The sequence below is a fragment of the Gopherus flavomarginatus genome, chromosome 14, assembly GCF_025201925.1.
Source record: "Gopherus flavomarginatus isolate rGopFla2 chromosome 14, rGopFla2.mat.asm, whole genome shotgun sequence".
In the NCBI taxonomy this organism is placed as follows: Eukaryota; Metazoa; Chordata; order Testudines; family Testudinidae; genus Gopherus; species Gopherus flavomarginatus.
Window position 1 is genome coordinate 32,914,003 of NC_066630.1, and position 22,765 is coordinate 32,936,767.

The 22,765-nt window shown below is 43.3% G+C and overlaps 2 protein-coding genes across 2 annotated transcripts; both read right to left on the minus strand.

Moving 5' to 3' along the window:
• Positions 1–2,772: 2,772 nt before the first annotated feature.
• LOC127034178 (ferritin heavy chain A) lies at positions 2,773–5,764 on the minus strand. Its single transcript, XM_050922752.1, has 4 exons — positions 5,654–5,764; positions 4,740–4,886; positions 4,057–4,182; positions 2,773–2,928 (listed from the first exon to the last, which is right to left on the minus strand). Exons 1-4 carry the CDS (start codon positions 5,753–5,755, stop codon positions 2,773–2,775), a joined length of 531 nt encoding a protein of 176 aa, XP_050778709.1. The 5' UTR covers positions 5,756–5,764.
• A 5,276-nt stretch (positions 5,765–11,040) lies between these two features.
• Positions 11,041–21,021, minus strand: LOC127034170 (ferritin heavy chain A-like). Its single transcript, XM_050922744.1, has 5 exons — positions 15,669–21,021; positions 13,179–15,560; positions 12,682–12,828; positions 12,109–12,234; positions 11,041–11,325 (listed from the first exon to the last, which is right to left on the minus strand). The coding sequence occupies exons 2-5, from the start codon at positions 13,278–13,280 to the stop codon at positions 11,170–11,172; spliced, it is 531 nt and encodes a 176-aa protein (XP_050778701.1). The 5' UTR covers positions 13,281–15,560; positions 15,669–21,021; the 3' UTR covers positions 11,041–11,169.
• Between the last annotated feature and the right edge of the window lie 1,744 nt (positions 21,022–22,765).

Below are 22,765 nucleotides of genomic sequence, written 5' to 3' on the forward strand. Positions count from 1 at the left end.
GCCATCTTCCATTTCTTAAAGTCAGTAAGGGATAGGATAGAAATAATTCAATATATAGGTGAAGTGAGTATGAAAAGCTAGAATGATTCAGTAAAGTTTTACAGCCCAGTTAATAAAGTTATTCCTTAAATTAATCCAATAGTGATTTTAGGTGGAATGGGCATTTATGCATTATCTTGAGCTTCTCCAATCTATGTCTGTTCTTCACTCCACCCCATAGCCCTAGTACATGGGGCTATAAAAAAAAATGGATTCATTTCTACCACTAGAAACTATTTCCACTTATTGCAATAATTGCACTACTACACACTGAATGGGGAAACAAGAAAGTAGCAGTAATGAACCAGGTTTGAGAGAATGAAACAATTACACTAGGAATACTTCATGCCTGCCAAAAGCATGGTCCCAAGGACAATCAGTGCAGCTATTAACTTCCCCAAACTTATACTGAGCAACAAATGCCTCTTGCAGCTATGCCCTGTAGAATGTTCTCACTGGAGGGAAAAACAAACACCACACACTCTTGCTTTGTTTCATGAAAGGAAGTGACCCGACCCTCTAACCTACAGAAACTAGAGGGAATTTTTCCTGATCTCATCCTCAGTGCACAACAGAAGAGAGGCCTCACATGTGTTACTGTGAATTAACAAGCTTATCAAAAAGTATGGTTGTTCATTTAGAAGAGGGTGGAAATAGGTCTCATCCTCCCCAGGAGTGCATTTAAGGATGGTAGCTTACTGTGGAAGGAAAGTGGGGAGGGGGGGGAGAGAGAAAGAGTCCTGGAGCAGAAGACAGACTGCCCCAGGGCAGGAATTGTAGTTCCTACTACCACAAGCCTGTGCTTCAGTTAGAGGAGTCTCTCCCTTCTTTGAGGGAGGGTTTCTCAGTGAAGATGAGCCCCAGCCAGTGCTGGACTTAAACAAGATAAGCCCCATCCTGCTGTGAGTTCCAGAACAATTCTCTCCTGATGAAACTCAGCACCTCCCTTTGCTGCTAGGTCTGTCAGGTTTCCTTCGGGGCAGGGGGGAGCAGTGGTTTGAACTCCTTTGGAGGCAATAGGTCTCGACCCACCACTCCACTGAGTCAGATTCCAAGACTACAAGAAACCAATGTGAACATCTACTCTGATCTTCTGTAGAAGACAAGCCCAAGAATTTCCATAAATTCCTGCTCCATCTCTTTTTTCAGAGAAGAAGCCAGTACCTTTTAGAAATTGTCAGTAATGGAGAACACACCACAACCCTTGTTAAGTTGTTCAATGGTTAGTTACTGTCACCATTAAGTGTACACCTTATTTTCTGTTTGAAGTGGTTTAGCTTCAACTTTCAGCTATTGCTGTGCCTGCTAGAGGTGTTGTTCCAGCACCCACTCCTTCCTGTAGTGTCTTTTAGAGTATGAGTGGAGCTGAGTAACAGCCACAGCTAGAAGCTGCTTCGCTTTGCTACAGGTGCCCAGTAGATGAAGTGGTCCTATACTAGAACACACCCTTAATATATAGTTGAGCAGGGAACATAGCTGGTGGAAACCTATCCTGGTCAGATAAATGGAGGCTGTTGGAGTGTTCCATCTAAAAAAGTCAGAAGGGGCAGGTATCCTTTCTTGACAGATAACTAGCTGTGCTATCCCAAACCAGCCCTGATACAGGGCCTCTCAAACACTGAGTGACCTGTCAAACTCTGGTTTTATATGGCAGACACCAGCTAAAGTAAGTGCTACAAGAGTCTGCAAGGAATCTTGTCTTCCCTCCCTCATCCTCATTTGATTTGGGTTTGTTTTTCCTGACACTCCCTTTAGGAGATCATAAGGTACAAACCCTGTAGGCTTAAGGTCTCTTCATTCCTGAAAGCAGTTGGATTAGTACTAGTTCTCCTAGGGAAATTCTTCCCCTTCAGAACAGCTTTCCCAAATGAATGTTGCCATTTGTAATCCGAGCTCCCATAATTCACCAAACCAATGTAAGAGCACTAAGGCACTATTTCTCCATCCCATTTTCATCTGCCACTGCTACCTATAGCTAGTCCTACTCTTGGCATTTTACATTCCTATTGCTGGCTAGCTGATCCAACGAATACTACATTTGTAGTGATTCCTCCTGAACTATGTACAAGAAGATCTGCTGAAAGGAGTCAGATTTTAGCCAGAATGTGTGTGGAGAGGAAGACTCAGGGCCAGCTTTAGGAAGTGCGGTGCCCAATTTGAACAGTTTTGGCGGGGCCCCGGCAGGGATGACTTTAAAAAAATATATATATATATAAAACCAGACACGTGGGGCTTGTACTCACTGGGCAGTGCTCCGAGTCTTCAGTGGCAGGTCCTTCACTCGCTCCAGGTCTTTGGCAGTACTAAAGGACCCACTGAAGTGCCACCGAAGATCCAGAGCAAGTGAAGGACCTGCTGCAAAAGTGCCACTGAAGACCCGGAGTGCTGCCAGGTGAGTAAAAATTAAAGAGGTGCCTCTAGCCAAGGAAGGGATTCTCACTGGGCATGGGGTCTGATTCAGGGGATTTGGTGGAATAGGCCTAAAGCCGGCCCTGAGAAAGCTAGCATGAATAAACTCCTCATAGGGCCACATCTGTTGCTGTATAGAATGTTAGCTGAATTTCACTGTCCCTCATTACATTATGCCCTCCCTTGCTTTGTTCCAGTACAGTTTAGAAGCATCCTAGTTACACACACCAGTGAATGCCACATTACAGCCAAAACAGCTTTCATTCCTCTTTATTTTGAGCTCAGGCAAGACATTCCTTCTAAACACAAGAACCTGTACTGCATTCAGCTGCTCTCCCCCAGGGTGTGCTTGTCAAACAGGTACTCTCCCATGCCATTCTGGGGCACTCCCAGGCGCTTCAGGTTGGTGACATGGTCTCCCAGCTGCTTGATGGCCTTCACCTGCTCCTCTAGGTAGTTAGACTCCAGGAAGTCACAGAGCTAGGGGGAAAAAGACAGAAGTAAAGTGAAGGTGGATTGTTCCAATCCTATATAAAAAGTCAATATTGCAAGACTCCATTTTCCACTGGGGGCATTGAAAGGAAGACAGCATGGAGCCCCCACTGGTGACCTTGCTCAAAGCTGAAGTTGGCAAAGCATGGACAAAAGAAATCAGTTCCCACCACATTTCAGGGGGGGAATGTAAAGTTAGCTCACTCAACAGCACCTGATGTGCAATGGGCAAGCACCAAATATGAGGGACCCACACCAGAGTTTTAACAAGCCTCATTCTACCATCAGTTAGCATGGAGAAGTATTGGAAGAATTATTTCTCATGTCTTACATTCTACTCTGTGCTGATTAGGCCTCAGCTGGAGGCTTGTGTCCAGCTCTGGCTGCCACATTTCAGGAAAGATGTGGACAAACTGGAGAAAGTCCCGAGAAGAGCAACAAAAATGATTAAAGGTCTAGAAAACATGACCTTTTTTCAGTCTCGAGAGAAGACCAAGAGGGAACATAACCTTTTTCAAGTACATAAAAGGTTGTTACAAGACAGGAGAAAAATTGTTGTCCTCTCCTTAGCCTCTGAGGATAAGCTGCAATTTGAGCCCATTGCTTCAAGGGAGGTTTAGGTTGGACATTAGGAAAAGCTTCTTTACTGTCAGAGTGGTTAAGCACTGGAATAAGTTGCCCTAGGGAGGTTGTGGAATCTCTATTGTCCAACCTGCTCTTAAGAAAATCCCTGAATACTTGTCAGGGATTGTCTAGATACTACTTAGTCCTGCCTTGAGGTCATCTAGTCCAGTCCCCTGTACTCAAGGTCCCTTCCAATTCTATGATCAGTAAAGGAATTCCCATCAGTACTGCAAGTCAGGAAGGCTACTGTAAAGTCACCTCATGCACATGGCATGATACTGCACAAGCCTCTCTCACCCAAACATCCAGGTAAGGTAAGAGGGTGTGAGAAGAGCTAGTAGTTCAAATCTCTCTCCTCTGATCTAAACACCTGCATTTCCTTGTGCTTTATTTCTATTGTGGCAACACCTAATACCACAACCAGGGAGCAGATGCCCACTGTACAAAGAGCATGTACCCATGGTCTCAATTTAAGATTAAGCTAGTACTCACATGGGGGTCATTCTTCTCAGTAGCCAGCTTGTGCAGGTCCAGAAGAGCCTGGTTTATAGTCTTCTCCAGCTGCAGGGCACATTGCAGGGCCTCCAGGCTGTTTCCCCACTCATTCTGCTCTGGTTTCTGTCAAGGCGGACAGCCATAGGGGGAAAAAAAACACGCACAAACACACCCCACTTGTCTCATTTATGAACCACAGATAGCAGGCTCCTTTTACAATACACTGCACCATTTCTGAAGATGAAACAAGCTATTTTATCCTTTAATTTTATGAGCTACTCCATTCCTTAGTGTGTCATGGGCAGGGGGAAAAAGGTAAGCCAAACTCAGGGCCAATTAAGGCTACTATGGAATGCTCTACAAATGCTGTTTACTCCTGATCTACCACCTCCCCAACTATACTACCTAGTACTCCGACACTCCCTACCTCTGCCTTCATCACCATAGTCTGCAGTGCAAGATGTTTTACTGCAGGGAATTGGGAGCCTCAAGAGGACTTAGAATGCAATTCCCCTCAGATGATTTTGAGGAAACATGGTCACACAAATAAAGGTTAGCAGTCCTGTAGAGGAGCAAGTTGACTACAAACCCATTTGCCACCAGTAACATGCAGAATAGACCCTGGCTCTAGAGTTTTTCCATTCACTGTTCTCTGGGTACTCATTGAAATATTTATTCACCTGGATATCCTGCAGGACAACACGCCCCCCTCGCTTGTTCTGGTAGGTCAGGAACTTCTCTGCATGCTTCCTCTCCTCATGGGACTGCTCATTGAGGAACTTTGCTACATGTCTGAGGGCTACATCATCACGATCAAAGTAGTAGGACTAGAGAGAAAGTTATGCAGAGGATATTTTCCTTTCAGTGTCTCAACTCTGAGTAGTTACAGGTAGAATAATCTTCTCTGAATCCCTATATCACCACCCACTGCCCCAGAAACAGTTACAAGATTCCAAGTCAGTCTGTAATAGTAATTAACTTCCCTCACAACTCCTACAACCTATAGAAAGGAGTTAGGCCTTTGAATCTTAACAGTTACTCTGCATAAAAGATGGGTGTAACAGCTGCACATGACACACTGTTGTGATACAGCACTTCACCTTATGAGCTAAAAATCTGCTACATGTTCTGCAGACAGCAAAAAACTTATGTTCATTATTAAGATGGTTTACAGCATCAATTGAGTTGTCCCATTCCCTCAGCCTCTTTCATTTATCCACTACTTGCACAAAGGTTTCTTTACTGTTGATTTCAGCATTCTGGAGTTATCAAAAAATTGATAGAGGAAGAGGAAATAGCTGCTCAGAATTCTAGAAAAAAAAAAAAAAAAGAGACAATAATGAAAGAGAAAGGTTGCTTGCAATAAGATGAGTACCTTGATATGTTTTGCTGCTAAGGCAATCAGAGGTTAGTAACCTTGACATTTCAATTGCCATTAAGTCTGAGGGAATCCCAATGAGAAATATACCCTCATTTCAAACCACCAGCACATCAGGAAACACTCTTCTCCAATAAATTATGGCTACAAGATTACAGAGCAATTAGAGCCCTGTTCAAGACAAAATTTTATTTGTTTTAAAACAAAGCTACTCACCATAGACAGGTAGACATAACTAGCATACAGCTCCATATTCACCATGCGGTTCACAGCAGCCTCACAGTCAGCATGGAAGTTCTGACGCACCTGGGACTCCATTACCTTACCTCTGAGGTTTAGATGTAAAACACTCACAGGCACTTGCAACTGAAAGAACCTCTACACAACCACTATTGAAGCAAGAGCTTTCACACACAAGGATATAAAAGCCTGTCTCAGAGCACTTGGTATTAATACTGTTCTGAGAAGGACAGAAGTATGACTGACAAGCTGCTGCCATCCAATGGGAATTTCCTTTCTCACCAAGAAACCAATCAGCATTGTGGGTGGGACTATTACTGAATTTCTACAGGTGGAAGAGGTTATTAGCCATAAGACACACCTCAACAGTTGTTATGAAACCCTTGAAAAGCAGGGAGCAATGGATACTCGCAGAACAGCCCAACTGGCCTGTTTCTTTATTGAGAAAAATATGGCTCGCTAAGCATCCCTTTTATAGGACTCAACAATGCCAATTTCCCATTTTGCCCTAAATGGGAAGATGGCTACAGAATGGAGAATTTGAGAGTCTATTACCAGGCATCCACCCAGCTTAACATTGAGTGCAATACTTCCTTAGGTCTATCAGCGCCTATATGTAAGCTCTTTGAGCTCAGGAAGTAGGGGTTGCTATTGCTTGTTATATCAAGAGATCCGGAGTTCCTGCTGTGGCATCATGATCTGTCCCCGTAGCCCAAAGTCGTGTCATAGTAAATACTGCTGCAAGGACAGAAAAGGGGCATCTGAGCAAAAGGAAAAAAGATTTTCAGGGACCAGGGGAATACAGGAGGGAATCAAGGATACAGATACAAGAAACATGTCCGGGAAAATAACATCATGAAGACAGGATGGGACCAATATGTAGAGAGTGGTTTGGGGCATTTGGCTCATGTCAGAACAGCCTGTAGGGTTCCTTACAGGTTCATGTTGGCTTTAACGGTTCAATAGCAGGACCCAATGCCCAGATGTACATCTTGAGGTAGGACTGACCTAGTTTCAAGCAATCTCATCTCCTTTTTGCCTGCTGTAACGTTAGGATCATTATTAAAAACACACTATAGTAATAGTCCAATATGCAGCAGCTTACACTACTGTTAGCACAGTATTTTGGAACCTTACTCTGGAGAGCAGGGATATCTTTTTGGAAGCGGATGGCTATACCCTCGCCTAGCTAGTTATTCATGATCCTTCCTTTCCTGAAATCCTGCAGAATTCCTCATTCATCCCCAGTTACTTGCTCTTGTATGTAACATTTAGCATTTTGAGCCATATTCCAAGCTCAGCTACACCATTTATTTGATGTAAGTTACAATATCTGTAGTGTAACTGAGCTCAGATTTTTGAGCTACTGTCTGAATCCCCCAACATCTTTTTAAAAAAAACTTCACTGCAAACAAACTTTTGCCTTCTGGATATTAAACAAAAAGCCGGAGATACCTTTTGGGAACTCAGAGTTGCCCCAGTGCTACCTAAGTAGCCAAAATATGTCCTACCTTCCATTAATTCTGTTGCCAAAAGTGGCTGCATCCGAAAAGCGATGTATGCATGTACGTTTTTGAAACACTCAAATGGCACAACAGAACTGGCCCTCTATTTGCTGAACTATCCAGAGTTTCACATTTCTTAACCATAACTACAGTAAAGCAACATTATAGTTAACATCCTACAATCCACAGTCAGCATAATCATGTGTTTTTCTGCATAGCAACAAGGCAACTTCTTGTCCATTTATCACAAAGGCAGCATTAGGGTGGCTTTACATCCTACTGCATTTGGCCTTCATGTGAAAAGCAGCACACACATACGCATTGCTTGGCAAAAATAAGTTTATATTGTGACAAGCAGATTTGAATCTTTATCATTGTTTGGTGTGGGGGGTTTTATATCTATACAGACACACAAAAATACATGTGTCAGTTAAGAGAACAGAAAAACAATTTGCAACCCACTTGGGTTGAGTTTTTCAATGCACTACAGCTGACAGGGCAGCAGTCTGCATGCATATCCCTATATTCTGTTTCACCATGAGGTGTTTTTGAGCCTCAGCATGGTGGGAACTCTGCTTGGCTGGAAGGCAGTTTTACAGTTTGCCCAAGCTGTATAGTATTGTTAGCATCTTTGAATGGATTGGTAATAAAGGATTAAACTCTCCCAGAAGTGAAAAGCTAGAAGATGTGTCCTGTCTTTAATTTGGCTTGAGAAGATTTCTTGAGCACAAGGATGGGTCTCTTGTCAGATTTGGGCAAGTGGAACCTAGTATGGTATCTGAGGAGAGTGCTGTTGTCTAGCAAGCCAAGAAACAATGGGAGAAGACTGCATCCTGCAGAGCCTGTTCACATGAGAGAATATCAAGGTTGGAAGGGACCTCAGGAGGTCATCTAGTCCAACCCCCTGCTCAAAGTAGGACCAATCCCCAGATAGATTTTTGTCCCAGATCCCTAAATGGTCCCCCTTCAGGGACTGAACTCACAACCCTGGGTTTAGGAGGCCAGTGCTCAAACAACTAAGCTATACCTCCCCTCCTTGCACTAAAACTTCTAATTCATGTTTTGGCCAGCTCACAGAGCAAGTGCCACAAAAATGAGACAGTTTCATGAAGTAGGGGCAGTGAGATGGTGTATGTTTTGAAAAGAAAGTGCTGTGTTACAAGAGGTAAGGAAAGCTAGCTCAAAAACAGGTTTCACTTACCCATTCTAAAATGTGGGCTTCTGTCATTCCCACAGCAGATGCAATTGTTACAGGTGAGTTATGAGTTCCTCTAACAGCACATGAAGGGATAACTAAGCCCTAAATCTTTTTTAATAGTCATAGTAAGCAGCTCAGGGTTGTGGCTCTCTAACACACTTTTATCACTGCAAAGATGTCTGATTTTTGATGGTGTGAGCACCTACCTTTTGAAAGTCAGGTCTCTTTTAAGGTCTCATGCTTAGCAGCAAACAGACTATTTACTCTGCCAATGTTTAGTTCTATAATCTGAGGAAATGGACATGAGTAATGTAGTGTGCTTTATTCAGCTCAATTTCAGAGTCATTGTCCGATTAAACAGCTATGAGACCACTGAGCAGACCAAGTGATGAGTAAGGTTAACCGATTAAGGGCAGAGTAGAGCATTATAATTACTCAGTCCAACATCCTGTCCACCACTGCCTAGAGTAGCATTTCTCAAATGCAGCCACCATAGCCCCATGCAGCCACCAGAGGATTTTTCTGCAGCATTCTGGGTGGACATGAGGTGGGCAAAGCAGCAGCCCCTCCCTGCAGCACCCAACTGTTGCTCCTGGCTGCCCTGGATGTTGGCACCACTAGCAGAGGGTCAGTAGCTTGCACCACACAGCCTCTTGGGGGCTGCAGGCAGCACCTCTGCACACACATAGGGCCAGTGTGTGTGCTCCAGCCTGTAGCAGGGGGAAGTTAGGTTTGGAAAAATTTTCAGAGCAGTCCCCAGTGAGGGTTGGTTGCCACACGCTGAGGCCATCCAAAAAAACAAAAAACCATACACCACACTTTTCTGAGAACTCCCGCATTTCATAAGGTTAACCAGAGACAAAAATTTACTACCCCTTGATTAGTGAGAGTTTTACATGAACTTTGAAAGATATTTCTGTGCTATAAAAACTAAACTGCAGCATATTACCTGTTTGTTCAAAGCAGCTTTGTATGCCTTAGCCAGGGGTCTGATTTTAGAGATTATCCGTATGTCCTAAACATAGTAGAAGCCTCATAGCAATGCATCTTTCACAAGTACAAGATCCCCAACAAAGATTATTTCTTCATTCAGGCCACTACATACAGACTAGTACTGGCACAGGAGATTTTACAGGCACATTGCAACAGTTGGGCCAGTGAAACTATTTCCCTTACCTACCAGTCTTCCCCCCACTACACTCCCAGCTGATTTTTGAATCTATTTTTCTTCCCCTCAGCTGGTTCCCCGGAGTATCAAATAGAAGACAGCATAGCTACAGTAGGAAAAAGCCACCCACACACAGATTTTATTCTCAGACAATAAAAGTCACACAGATTTCAGCTCTGCTATGGGCACCAGTCTTCAGGACCAGCATTCAGCTGCTCCCCCCCAGGCTGTGCCTGTCAAACAGGGCATCTCCCATACCATTCTGGGGCACTCCCAGGTTGGTGGGGTGGCTCTGGCTAAACTAGCCAGTTTGAGAACTAATGAAGAAACACTGAAAGTAGCAAACAGCTGATATCCTACTGCTCTGGCACCCTTGACTCAAGTCCATGCAATGCAGACAATTAATACAGCAGTTGCTTTGCAAGTGAGTTACCACATCTTGTAGGGAACTGGGGAGTGATGGGGAACCACACAACCAACCACAGAGACCAGGAGTAAACTACAACCCATGTATGACTGGGGCCAGAAAGAAAAAAGAAAAAAAAAAAAACCACACAAACACACACTGGAACCTCAGCTCTAGATGTAGGACCAGTAGCTGGAGAGCAGGTCAGATCATCCACACTGCAAACTTCTATGGTTAGTAGCAGATTGAGAATGGACCAAGTCTCCCCAGAAAAACATGTTTCTTCCATATGTAAAGATTCCATCCCTGTGGGGATGGATTAAAGAGGACTAGGAGTTCCCTTGCACAGCTAGCAGTAGAGAACTTTGCAGCTAGAAGCAAGGTTATGCAGTTCAAAACATCTAAGGCAGTGGTTCTCAAACTGCTATCATTCCCCTGCACCCCCCCCCCCCAATATATTACTGCCACCCAGCTCTGAAGGCACTGCTGCACCAGCCCAGAAGTAAGGGAGGCAGTGTGAAATTTATCATTATCACAGCAGGCTTAGCACCTTATTGGCACCCTTACTTCTGCACTGGCACCTCCTGGTGAGGGATTGGGGCAGGGTGGGTGGAAGAGCCCTAGCCCAGGTGGTAGGGTTCTGGCTGTTCCCTTTATCCCCACCTCCCAAGTGTGTACAGTCTTTCAGCATGAACCCCAGCCATCCAAGGTGGACATCCAGAGCTCGTACCATACAGCTTGCACCCCCCTTGGGAGGCCCACCCCATAGCTTGAAAACCATGGATCTAAGGGGAAGGCGCTGTGCTTTGATTTCACACCACCACCCACACCAAAGTCACATCATGGCACAGACAATTCCCTGCACCATTGTCCCATGAAGACCCTGTCCCATCACAGCCCTTTTGCCACAAGTGTTTAGTCTCGAAAACAACACTGCTGAGGACCATGTCCTAAACATTTCCCCTCTCCACCTCACAAGAGGCCTGCTTTTCTTAGTGAGCCACTACACATTAATATTCATCCACTACAGCATATGCTGAGAAGCCAGCCTGCATCCCTAGTTGGAATAATATCACATGAGCCAGGTTACACCAGAAAGCAGATTTTATTCTCAGTATTTAGGTAAGACAAGACATCTATTTTCTGACCTATATCCAGAGTAAGGCAGCTATGGCATCATGAGCTACACTACTGCTCAGGTCCCTAGTGCAGAGTTCAGCAGCTCTCCCCCAGGGTGAGCTTGTCGAACAGGTACTCTCCCATGCCGTTCTGGGGTACTCCCAGCCGCTTCAGGTTGGTGACATGGTCTCCCAGCTGCTTGATGGCCTTCACCTGCTCCTCCAGATACTCAGACTCCAAGAAGTCACATAACTGCAAAAGAAAGAGGGACTCACTCCTGCTCCTATAGGCACTGCTGTCAAATTTAGTAGCTACAACAGTCTTTTAGTGACCAATATAGGCAGGCCTGAGAACCATGTGTTTAACTCGAGACTTCACCCATTGGTTAACTGGCTTTCATTTCATAAGTGCCTCAAGTTTCTTTGTCACCCATTTGGCCTTTGAGGACACTCAGTGGCTCAATTACTGTCCAAGCAGACTTCTACATCAGAAGAAGTCATTAGGGCCAGCTCTTGCAGGAGCTCCAACTCTCTATAAATCAAAAGATGCACACCCCGAGTCCAGCATAAGGGTAAAAATATCCCACAGGTCAGGGATATGTACCTGAAGAGTCAGAATGAACATTTGTGCCCATGAGAAATTCCTTCTTGCCCACCCCTGAACATACTTCTCTGGCCAGGTCTGAAACCACAACGTAGGTCCTCCCACACCTCCCAGCAATTTAAATGAAAGCAAAGCTTTTGCAGGGACAATTTTGTCTATGATACACCACACAGTGCCCCTGTGGAAGCAACCTGTTCTGGTGCCAACACAGGGAAGGTAAAGCTATCCAGAAGATTTCTATGTCTGTCTACTGTGTATCAGGTGAGCAAAGTCAGCTGCAAAATAATCACTTGCATTTTTCTTACCCACTCCTGCCCTCCCACCCCATTTTCTGCATTGAAATAGCAGACCGAAGAACCTATCTTCTAAAATATGGGTCCAGACAGACCTTTTCCTCTGACACCATCAACCCACATAAAACAATTAACTCACATGGGGATCATTCTTCTCCATAGCCAACTTGTGTAGGTCCAGCAGTGCCTGGTTCAGAGTCTTCTCCAGCTGCAGGGCACACTGCAGGGCCTCCAGGCTGTTCCCCCATTCATCCCGCTCTGGCTTCTGTAGAGGAGATGAGCCACAAAAGAGAACCAGACATCACTCTCCTTCTCACCAAGCTGTAATTTTGCATCCAAAGCAGCTTCCAACCCCCACCGATAACAGCACTGTTCATCCCTTTAAGGGTTCTATAATTATGAACTGAAGTCATTGCTTGTTAAGTAATGGAGCAGATGGCCTGGTCACAGCTAAGCGAACCTAGCCTGTGCTTTTAGCACAGAGGCCCACCCATGCCTTCACATACCCTTTACTAGAGGATCAAAGGCTGATGCTTTTGAAGCATGCAGCTCTAGTTTACCATACCATCATCATTTGGGACAATCAGAGATCTCCCAGGAAGCCCCATCTCTTTTCTTCAGAAAAGCAAGTTCTAGCTCCAACCCCGCACATGGGGATTAACCTCAGTCTAGAATCCACACCCCCACGGACATATGTTGATTTGTTGCATACCTTGATGGCCTGCAGGACAATGTGTCCCCCTCGCTTGTTCTGGTATTTCAGAAACTTCGCTGCATGCTCCCGTTCCTCATGGGACTGCTCCTTCAGAAACTGGGCCATGTGTCTGAGGGCCACATCATCACGGTCGAAGTAGTAGGACTGAGGAGTAGAGTGGATCAGTGAAGGTAATAAAGCCTCAAGCTAACACTTAACAGCTCATATTAAGTTTTCCCACCCTCCCACAAAGAAGCCTCGAATATGGCTGTTAAGAGTCAGACTCTGTGGCTTCTCCACTAACAAGCCACAAAACCACAAGAGCCAGAAATAGTCATATCTCCTCACTGCTTTCCTATATTATCCACTGGTACAGAATAAGAGGTACAGCATACAACTAGAGTGCTTTTTAAAAAAAGCAAAGCAAAAACAACACAGTAGTAGACAAACTAACTCTCATGGGAGAGAAAACAAAGTGATTTGAAAAAGCCTATAACTACTTGAACTACACTCACCATAGACAAGTAGACATAGCTGGCATACAGCTCCAAGTTTATCATGCTGTTCACAGCAGCATCACATTCAGCATGGAAGTTCTGGCGCACCTGGGATTCCATTCTTCTATCCAGAAGATTTAGCTGGAAAGGAGCTCAAGAAATGTCTAGAGATACCAAACACTTCTAGACAAAAACAGAGCCTAGAAAAATACCAGAAACTTCCTTCTTCACAGATGGTATTAATGCTGTCCAGAGCAGGGAGTGGGTGTGGTTGACAGCTGCTGCCATCCAATAGAAATGTCCTTCTTCCCTACAGAACCAGTCACCTTTGAGGGCTGGATCCTAACACTGTATCCACAGGTGGGGGCATGACTCAGCAGTAGGACAACCCTTGTTGTCACATTACCCCTTGAGCAATGGGGGAAATTGACAGTTTGTTATTGGATGAAAATTAGAGTATTCACCAAATCAATCCAGTTTCCCACAAACCCTTTGGATACAGAGAAGGTGGCAAATGGAAGGCTTTATTGCATACCCCTTCCAAAGTGTCTCTAGGTCAGAGTTTTTCTAACATATTATACCTGGGGAACTCTGGTCATTTTCTTCCAGAATTCAGAAGGCTCTTAGACAACTGATGAAAATGTTATTAAAGACATGGAGGCCCTGTCATCTGAAGACATATTGGAACTATTCAGTCTGGAGAAGAGATGGAAAAAAGAGGAGACATAAAATAAAGAAGGTATGGAGACTTTAAATTGGGTGCTCTTTCATCATGAGAAGAGAACAATGGGATAGCCAGTAAAATGAAAAGTATTTTGATTGAATAAAAGGACATGCTTCTGGGCACAGTATATATATATATCTTGTGGATCTCGCTGCCGGAAGATACAGGATTGAGGGCAAAAGCTTAAAAGGATTTTTATAAGATATTAAACATGTATATGACTGAGAATGTACAGTTTCACTAGATCAGATAAAACATGGTTAAATGGGAGATGGCCCCTCATGCTTTAGTGCATGTGCCAGCTGCCAAGGTCAAAAATTACGGAGTTCATTGGCTCATGCCTTTTTCTTTAAAGAAACAGAAAACTGCAGAGTTAACCCCTATGTTCCACCCAGAACTCTGAGTAGAACATATTTTTGGTCTAATAAAAGGTAGCAGCTTATTTCCCCTGTTAAGTGTAATCTAAGCATTTTGTATTGCTTTACAGGCATGCATGCAACCTAATGCAGAACAGTTTTTATTTCCTGTTAGCTATGCAATAGACCATTGCCCTGTCAGAAGCTGTTTAGCAAACAAGGGCCAATAACCTCAAAGACCTGGGTTCAAGTCCCTGCTCTACTACAGGCTTCTAAGGGTAAGTCACTTAGTCTTCCTGTGCCTCCTGTAAAATGGGAATAACATACTTCCTTGCCAGGGTGAATGGGGGTGTTATGAGGATTAAAACATTGTGAAGTGCTTAGATATTACAGTAATAGGAGCCAGATAAGTATCTTAGATAGGAGGGCTGAATTATATGACTTTGGTTATGTTCAGCAGTGTTCTATAGCTTCCTTCCTGTTTTCCTCATCTTGGTAACCTTGAAATATTGCAAGAGTTGGAGCAGAATGCATAGTCCATGGGGGGAGTCGAAGGCAAAGTCTGCCCTAGCTCACTTTATTTGACCGACTGGTTACAAATATGTAATCTCAACTCTATGGTGTCCGTCACTGCATGGTTTGAAAAATCTAATGCTGCAGTTTCAGTGTAGATTTTTTTGAACAAATGCATTGAAGTTCTTTCTCCTACTCATTGGACACATCACTTAATCTCGCTCTGCCTCATCTAACTCAGTACAATTTCTATATTATCTCCCGGAGAGTGGAGGTTAGAGGAATAACTATTGTTTGTAAAGCATTTGGGGAGCTATAGAGAGTATATGCTAGAGAAGAGCAAAGCAGTAGCTATTAATTTGAGATTATGTTTACACAGTAGTACTCAGCTTTTCTATATTTTGCTTGTGACTGAGATATCTCAGCCGTTTTCTTTCTGGATTCTTTTATCTCTGCTCCATTGTCTGGAACAAGGGTCGGCAATCTTTCAGAAGTGGTGTGCCGAGTCTTCATTTATTCACTCTAATTTAAGGTTTCACGTGCCAGTAACACATTTAAATGTTTTTAGGTCTCTTTCCATAAGTCTATGATATATAACTAAACTATTGTTGTATGTAAAGTAAATAAGGTTTTTAAAATGTTTAAAAGCTTCATTTAAAATTAAATTAAAATGCAGAGCCCCTGGACTGATGGCCAGGACCCAGGCAGTGTGAGTACCGTTCAGTGGCAGATTAATGATTTTGCCGCCCCCGGCCCCATATGAACTTGTTTTAGTTTTTTTACAAATTTGTTCGAACTAAAATGAATCTAAATAGCATTAAAATAATTGCAGCAAAGAATCCTGTGGCACCTTATAGACTAACAGGTGCCACAGGATTCTTTGCTGCTTTTACAGATCCAGACTAACACGGCTACCCCTCTGATATTAAAATAATTGAACATTTACAAGTTTTGTTATAAATAAAATTACAAGTACAGAAGACCCTCACTTAAATGCAAGTCTGCATAGCGCGATTTCGCTTCTAGCAAGGGACTGTGCATGGATCCAAAACCCCGCCTTCAAGCGGGGGTCCAACATGGTTTAGGATTCTTGCAAGTATGTTTACTAAATGGTGTTGCGCCGTCATTGGTGGTTTCAATACACACTATCGTTGGTAGAATCGCAGCGTCACTGATGCTGCGATTACAAAAATGCTGCTATTATAAATTTACTGCCCCTTCAAATTTGTCAGCGTAGGCCATAATACACCACAAGTGCCACTGAAAATCAGCTCACGTGCCCCTTTGGCACGCGAGCCATAGGTTGCCTATCACTGGTCTAGAATATAATCAATGAACACAAAGATTAGTCAACTATTAGCTGCTGCATCACCTAAACGATGTGCTGCAAGATCCTTTGGTCTTTTTATTGCCAAAGCAGTTCTTTCCAGAGACAAGAAGTGAGGGACAGCACCTCAGACGGTGCTCAATGAATATCACTGGCTCCAGCCTTCGTTCTCTCACATGGGCACATTCACTCACTGCAGAGCTGCTCCTTGTCCAAGAACTTGAAGACCTTTTTTACAGAACCCTTTACTATGCTGCTTTCAAATGTAGTGGTTTTGGGACCTATCCTTACTCACGGAACATTCCCACTGAAGGCTACAGGGGCAAAATGCAGCACTGGCCTACAAGCAGGCACAATTCCCACTGCCATTAACGGACGTTGTGACCATTCCTACCCCTGTTGAATTTGGTCCTGCAAAGTTTATCTTTATAGAGTGCTGGATAAGGTTCTTGTCTGGTTCTCCTCATTGCTGAACTCTGCCACAGAAAAGGGTTTTCTCCTTTTATTAGTATGTGGTTTTGCTTCCCCCTCCCCCCCCCATCTTATTCATGCACTGAAGGTGACAATTGCAGCATTTATGCTGGGTTGTAGGAGAGTTACCATTTTTTAAGCACCACTGTTAAGAATACCAGCTTTTTACTACGCATAGACCATGTCTATGGGGCAGAACTGAAGATGTTTTCTCTCCCATGGCTCTGCTAAAGCAGCAATGACTCAATTAAACCTGGCAGGGTCCCTCTGTCCTTTGGTACATAATGACCATTGGAACATTAGCACAACCAGGTCTGCCACATTGCTACTAACTGAAACAGGAGGTGGACTTTTCTATTGTCATAATTTGTTTGCTTCTCCACAGAAAACCAGGAAACATGACGAACCAGGAATTTGTACCACTGCACAGAGGTTTCAAATATCCAAATGTAATTCAGAGAGCGAGGGGTTGGACACAGCAGCTTCTTTATCAATAATGATGCAGGAAAGCTGGTCAAAGGGATTTGTACACCCCTTTTTTCTGGTTTCATGTCTCTATTTGTACTCACTGAGTTACCTATAGAGATTGTCTTACACCAGGTCCACATTTCAGCCATTAGACCCCCATTTGCTTGACACACAGCTCAGGTTTGCTGAAAACTCCACCAGTCTGCAGCCTCCTTGCTAAATCTTAAGGCTGTAAAGAAACTTGAAGCCGTATGCACTGTGTTAGCTGGTTTGGAATCTTATTAAAACTATTTTATTCAGTTCTCTTTGGTAGTGCCAATAAATCAGACAACTGAATAGGCTTGTACCGGGGACTAAAGAAAGCCCAAAGGATCAGTTACAAAGTTCAATAAGCACATTTCCTTTGCCAGTTTCATCACTCTGATTCTGCAGCAATCTCTTTATCTTAACACATAAGATGATTTCAAACTTATAAAAGAATATTTTAGAGGCTTCAATCTGTCAAGTGTGCAAAGTTCTTGTTTTTCCTTTCCCCTCCATCTATCCATTATGATGGCAGGACTGTCATCTCCAAGTTTTTTTGTTTTGTTTTTGTTTTAGAAAACTTCCACAGTTCCCCAGTTTGGAGACACTATTGAATTTCCCTCAAATACGAGGTCAAGCAAGATGTATTAGGCAGGATTCCATTATGGAAACATGGTTAGTAATGAGACTAATTACATTTTGATACTTCAGACTGGCATGGGCAGGGTCAGTCCTCTGATCTTGTTAGGTGCTAAAGAGATTATAGGAATGACACTTCTCCAGTATTTATTGCAGCCATGCACTAGAAGCCACCTCTAGCTCCTCTTTAAATATAATGTAACTATAAAAGTATGTAGCTAAAGTTTGGGTACATTATGCTGCTTTCTAAAGTACAGACTCACCAATCATTTTTAATTTTAGGGAAGCAACTGTACTGACTTGCAATATCAAAAGAGCAGCTGAGGTTGCTGGATTGTGTCCCCTCCTCCCCACACAATTAGAATAAACTCGTAATTGCCCAAGTCTTGGTGTTCTCAGAATTGTCCAATTAAACAAGCACTCTCAATTCTAACTGGATTGTGTTCTCTGGCTTTAGACCTCAGCTGTAGCGGTGAGTGGGTAAAGAAGTAATGAGTATTTTCAACTTATTTCTGAGATTTCCATGATTTTCTGCTCTTGTTTAGCCCAGAGGTAACAGGTAAAGGGCCTCTCTCTCACTATAGTGGCATTTTTGCTTCCAGCCCCATGCAAAAGCAGAGTGGTGGGGAACCAAACGATAATGGTGCTCCTGACATGTCCTGTCATGGCTCTGAGAACATGTGGTCAGAAAAGATGACATGACACTACGGTAACCAGATAGCAAGTGTAAAAAATCAGGACAGGGGGTGGGGGGTAATAGGTGCTTATATAAGAAAAAGGCCCCAAAATCGGGACTGTCCCTGTAAAATCAGGACATCTGGTCACCCTACATGGCACTGCCCCCCAGCCCCTCCCCAGAGCCGAGGCACTAACTCTGACTGTCCTGGCCAGATTTTGGTAGTAACATTATCTGTCCTCTGCAGTTTGAGCAGCATACATTGTTATGACAGCTCCTAACTCTCCAACAATTGTCCTGTGTCACCCAAGCAGCCACAGATGGATGACGTATTCTGCGTCAATGGTTGACATATAGGTTTGAATCTCTGTAGTGTTACTGTTAGGGACCCTTTCAGGTGAAAAATACTATGTAGAACTAACATGCATCCGGGGAAAGCTCATGCTTCAACATGTCTGCTAGTCTATAAGGTGCCACAGGACTCTCTGCTGCTTTGACAGATCCAGACTAACATGGCTACCCCTCTGATACTATGTAGAACTAAGATATTAGAAGGAGGATAAGCCACTGCCCCATAATAAACTCCCTCCAAGGCCTTCATTACATACAGTCATTGTGCCAAGCCTTAAATTCTGTGATGACCCAACGACTGGTGTGTATTAAATAGCAGAAGATACAGACACTGTAAATGGAGTCAGTGCTATTAGACAGCAGTGGTATTCATACAACCCCAAGGCAGTTTTCCCATTTCTATTATGCCTAAAGATCGACGGCCTGAGTTTCAGAGATGCTGAGCATGGGTAGCTCCTATTGCCTGCAAAGGCAGCTGGAGTTGCTCAGCACTTCTGAAAGTCAGTCTTATGATTTTACCCAGTTATGGCTGTTTTTGCTCGACTTCCTTCCATGCAAATACTGACAATAGGCCGGCAGGAGGAAAACCTGGGTAAAGGGAGTACGAGGGACAAGGAGAAACCCACAGCCTTTGAAATCTAATATTGTGTTTTAGATGGACAAAACCAGAATGGAGAAGTGGCCATGAGCAACTGAGAACTCTTGAGCTGTAGCCACAGCAGTGTCCTTACAGATTTAAAGACCCAGGCCCAGGGGGAATTTAGATTCCTAACTTCAATTAAAATCCTGTGTTAATGGAAGTTAGGAGCCTGAATACCTTTGAGGATCTGGCCCTCAGCATAGAGAAGAACAAAGGCATGGGAGTGACACAGCTAAACCTGCCTATTGTATTAATTTAGCTGGAATATGTGGGTTCGGAGAGTCAAAGATGTTAACATAACCCAGTCACTGTCCAACATTAAATAGTTTTCAACCAGGTTGGAGCTTGGTATACATTCTTAGTACCATGGCAAACATCTGCTCAATCTTTTACTAAAGATGCAGAAAAGAAGGAAAAATGGTTCAAGCATTTGAAATGTAAAGTATTAAGTAAGGCTTTTATTTTACTGTAACACTGCTGGATCTTTGTTATCTGGTCCTGAGAGCTGTTCTTGCCAGGCCAGAAAGAGGGACCCAGATGATATTTCCACCTCCAGCTAGAGGGTGAGGGAGTTTTTTATAAGGCAAAATCCCTTGTTTGACAGCCTTTTAGATAGTATTTTACAACAGTCTTACAGCAATGTTGTAAAAATATAGTTTTGGTCAGTTAAGCCAGACACAGAAGCAAAAAAAGAGAGATAGGAAAGAGGAGAAATAAGGGGGGAGGAGGTCTCACATCCCAGGTGGTGTTTGGGTGTCAGCCGGAGCCAGTGGAGGTGGCAATATCATCTGGGTCCCTCTTTCTGGCCTGGCCAGAACAGCTCTCAGGACCAGATAACAAAGATCCAGCAGTGTTACAGTGGATCACTCAGTAATTGTTGCACTCATCCTTCTTCCCCCAATTTTCAAGTGTTTTAAGGACCCCCAAAGGGACAGATGGGCAGAACACTCCATCCTCTCATTATTTTGTCCACCAATTTACCCCGATTTCTGATGCACCAATTCTGATGCACTGATTTAGTCCCACACTACCTTTGTTTACCAGGCATGAGACATTCCTTGAATTAGATCAGTAGGCTTTTCTATTTAGACTAATTCAGTCTGTCTCCCATTTTTCCGTCAGTGTTATTGTGACACTTTATAAACTTTCTCAAAATTGAGCTAACAATTAAGGTAAATATGAAGATCTAATTGCAACAACATACCCTAGGGACAGAAGAAGGGTAGAAGAAAGAGTTCATTGGATTTGTATTTTAAATATTCATTTTGGTTTGCTAGCTCAGCTGTCCACTCCTTTACGTTGGGAAATAACCTTCATTAACAAGTTGTCAAGAATGGTGATGAATGGAATAGCGCCTAACATACTCCTTATGAAAGGCAGGGGTTAAGCCATTCTGGCAAAACAAGAGTTATGCTGGTTTAAAGTCTCAAGACAATAAGCAGGGCTGTGCTTTACCCCTGGTACAGCTGGCCTCTGAGGAAGTGCCCTGTGCTTGTCCTTGAAAGAGAAAAGCAGACTGGCCCACAAAGCATTTTATTATTTGAAATGCTTATGTGGATTCTCAGGTGAAAGCAGATGAAAGGGACCCACGGAAAAATACATTCAGCCTTGAATATTGCCAGCTTATTATGAGGCAGTATTTACATATTTCATTTAGCTCTTTAATGTTTCTCTGCTGTTTCCCCTCCCCGCCCCCACCCGCCCCGACTTTTTTTTGAGCTCTGGTAACTGTTGTTTTTTATCTAATGAGAACCAAATTGAGGGTTTAACTAGTAAAATATTAAACTGAAAGCAGAGCATGCATTTGTTATAAATTCAGAAAACTGTTTCAAATAAGGAGACATTTGACAGATACCCTGCGTATTCAGTTACATAAAGAGGGCTGTGTCATTTTTGCAAACTGCTACATTTAAGTCACTTATTACTCTCATTAAGTCTTAAATTTAAAGTTTGTATAACTGTTTCCAGGACCAATAGTTCTTACGACCTAACAGTATATTCCTATGTTGTCTGTCAAACCTTCAGGAAAAAGTAGATCTGTAGCCTGCCTTAAGACAGTCATCCAATAGCATTTTGAAGTTCTGCTAGACTATGGCCAATTTCTGTTCTCAGTCATACAAAAATAACTTACAGTAGGCAAACCAGCTGAGAGTGTACATATCAAGACATCCTCACACAAAGCTACTTTTGGGTGTTCAAAGCTTTATTTACTTTAAGTTTTCATTTCCACACTCCTGGCTGCAGTTTCTGCTAGTGGCTGACACTGAAGAGAAATACCTAAATGTGGATACTGAGAAAGTCCATTCTTGAAGCCCAGTGGAAAAGCAAGAAATACCAGATATTTTATGTATGTGTGTGGTTTTGTGAGATTTGCTGCACAAAGTCTGGATTTTTATCTAAGCCTCTAGATTCTGCAACATGAAAGAATGTATCTAATCCAAGCTCTCAGAGCATCAGTTTGCCCATCCACTTCCAATTAATCAAATAGCTACCATATCAAATGTCAGGGGCTTCACAGCATACTTGCTCGACATGCCCTCCTAAATATATTTGAGCCACATGCTTGACCAAGTCGTTAATGTGCCATCATGGATGGGCAGCTTGCAGCATTACTACTACTACAATGCAATGCCATTTGTTGCAATACCGCCAGATTAATAACAACAATGGGGCCAACCCTTGGCTATGGCCCTCAGACCCATTGCTTCCAGGGTGTGCCAGACTCTGACTGCCATGTGTCCTACAAAAAAAAAAGGGAGGCATGAAATGCATGATGTCAGAGAACAGTCTAACCCTAAAACTAAATGGGCCAGCTCTCTTGGCACTTCGGGTTGAGCAAATGGAACACAGCACCCCAGTTGTTAGAGGCTGGAGACTGGGATGTGAGAGGCTATTGGGAGAGATTGTCTTCAGGCCTGGCACCTGCCATGCTGTGTTGTAACAACTGCTGCAGCCTGCCATGACCAAAACTCATGCTGGGGGGCACCTGGTATTTGGAGTAAGGCAGCAGGCATTGTTTCCTCTAAAATTACTGAACTTTGAATGACATCTTCTTAGCTACTTCTTAGGCCTGCTGTTTTTGCCCAGTTCTTAGGAAAATGATTGTCTTGGAGATTGTTATGGCTTTAGCAAGTGCCGTGCTTATTGAATACAGAAAACCAACCACTCCCCTGGTTTGAAAGTACAGCTCTGAATTTAACCAAGCATCTAGCCTTGGCAATACCTTCATACAAATGGGGCTAAATGAGGAGTGTATAATTACTCCAGTGTAATTTTAATCTGTCCACCTTCGGAGCATACCACAAGGCACTGCTAAACAAACAAATATTGTTAGAATGACGCATAGGAGAAATGGGGAACTTGATTTATTTTTGTCTGAATGAGTGGGCGGTTTGTTTCTTCATCTGATTACATGC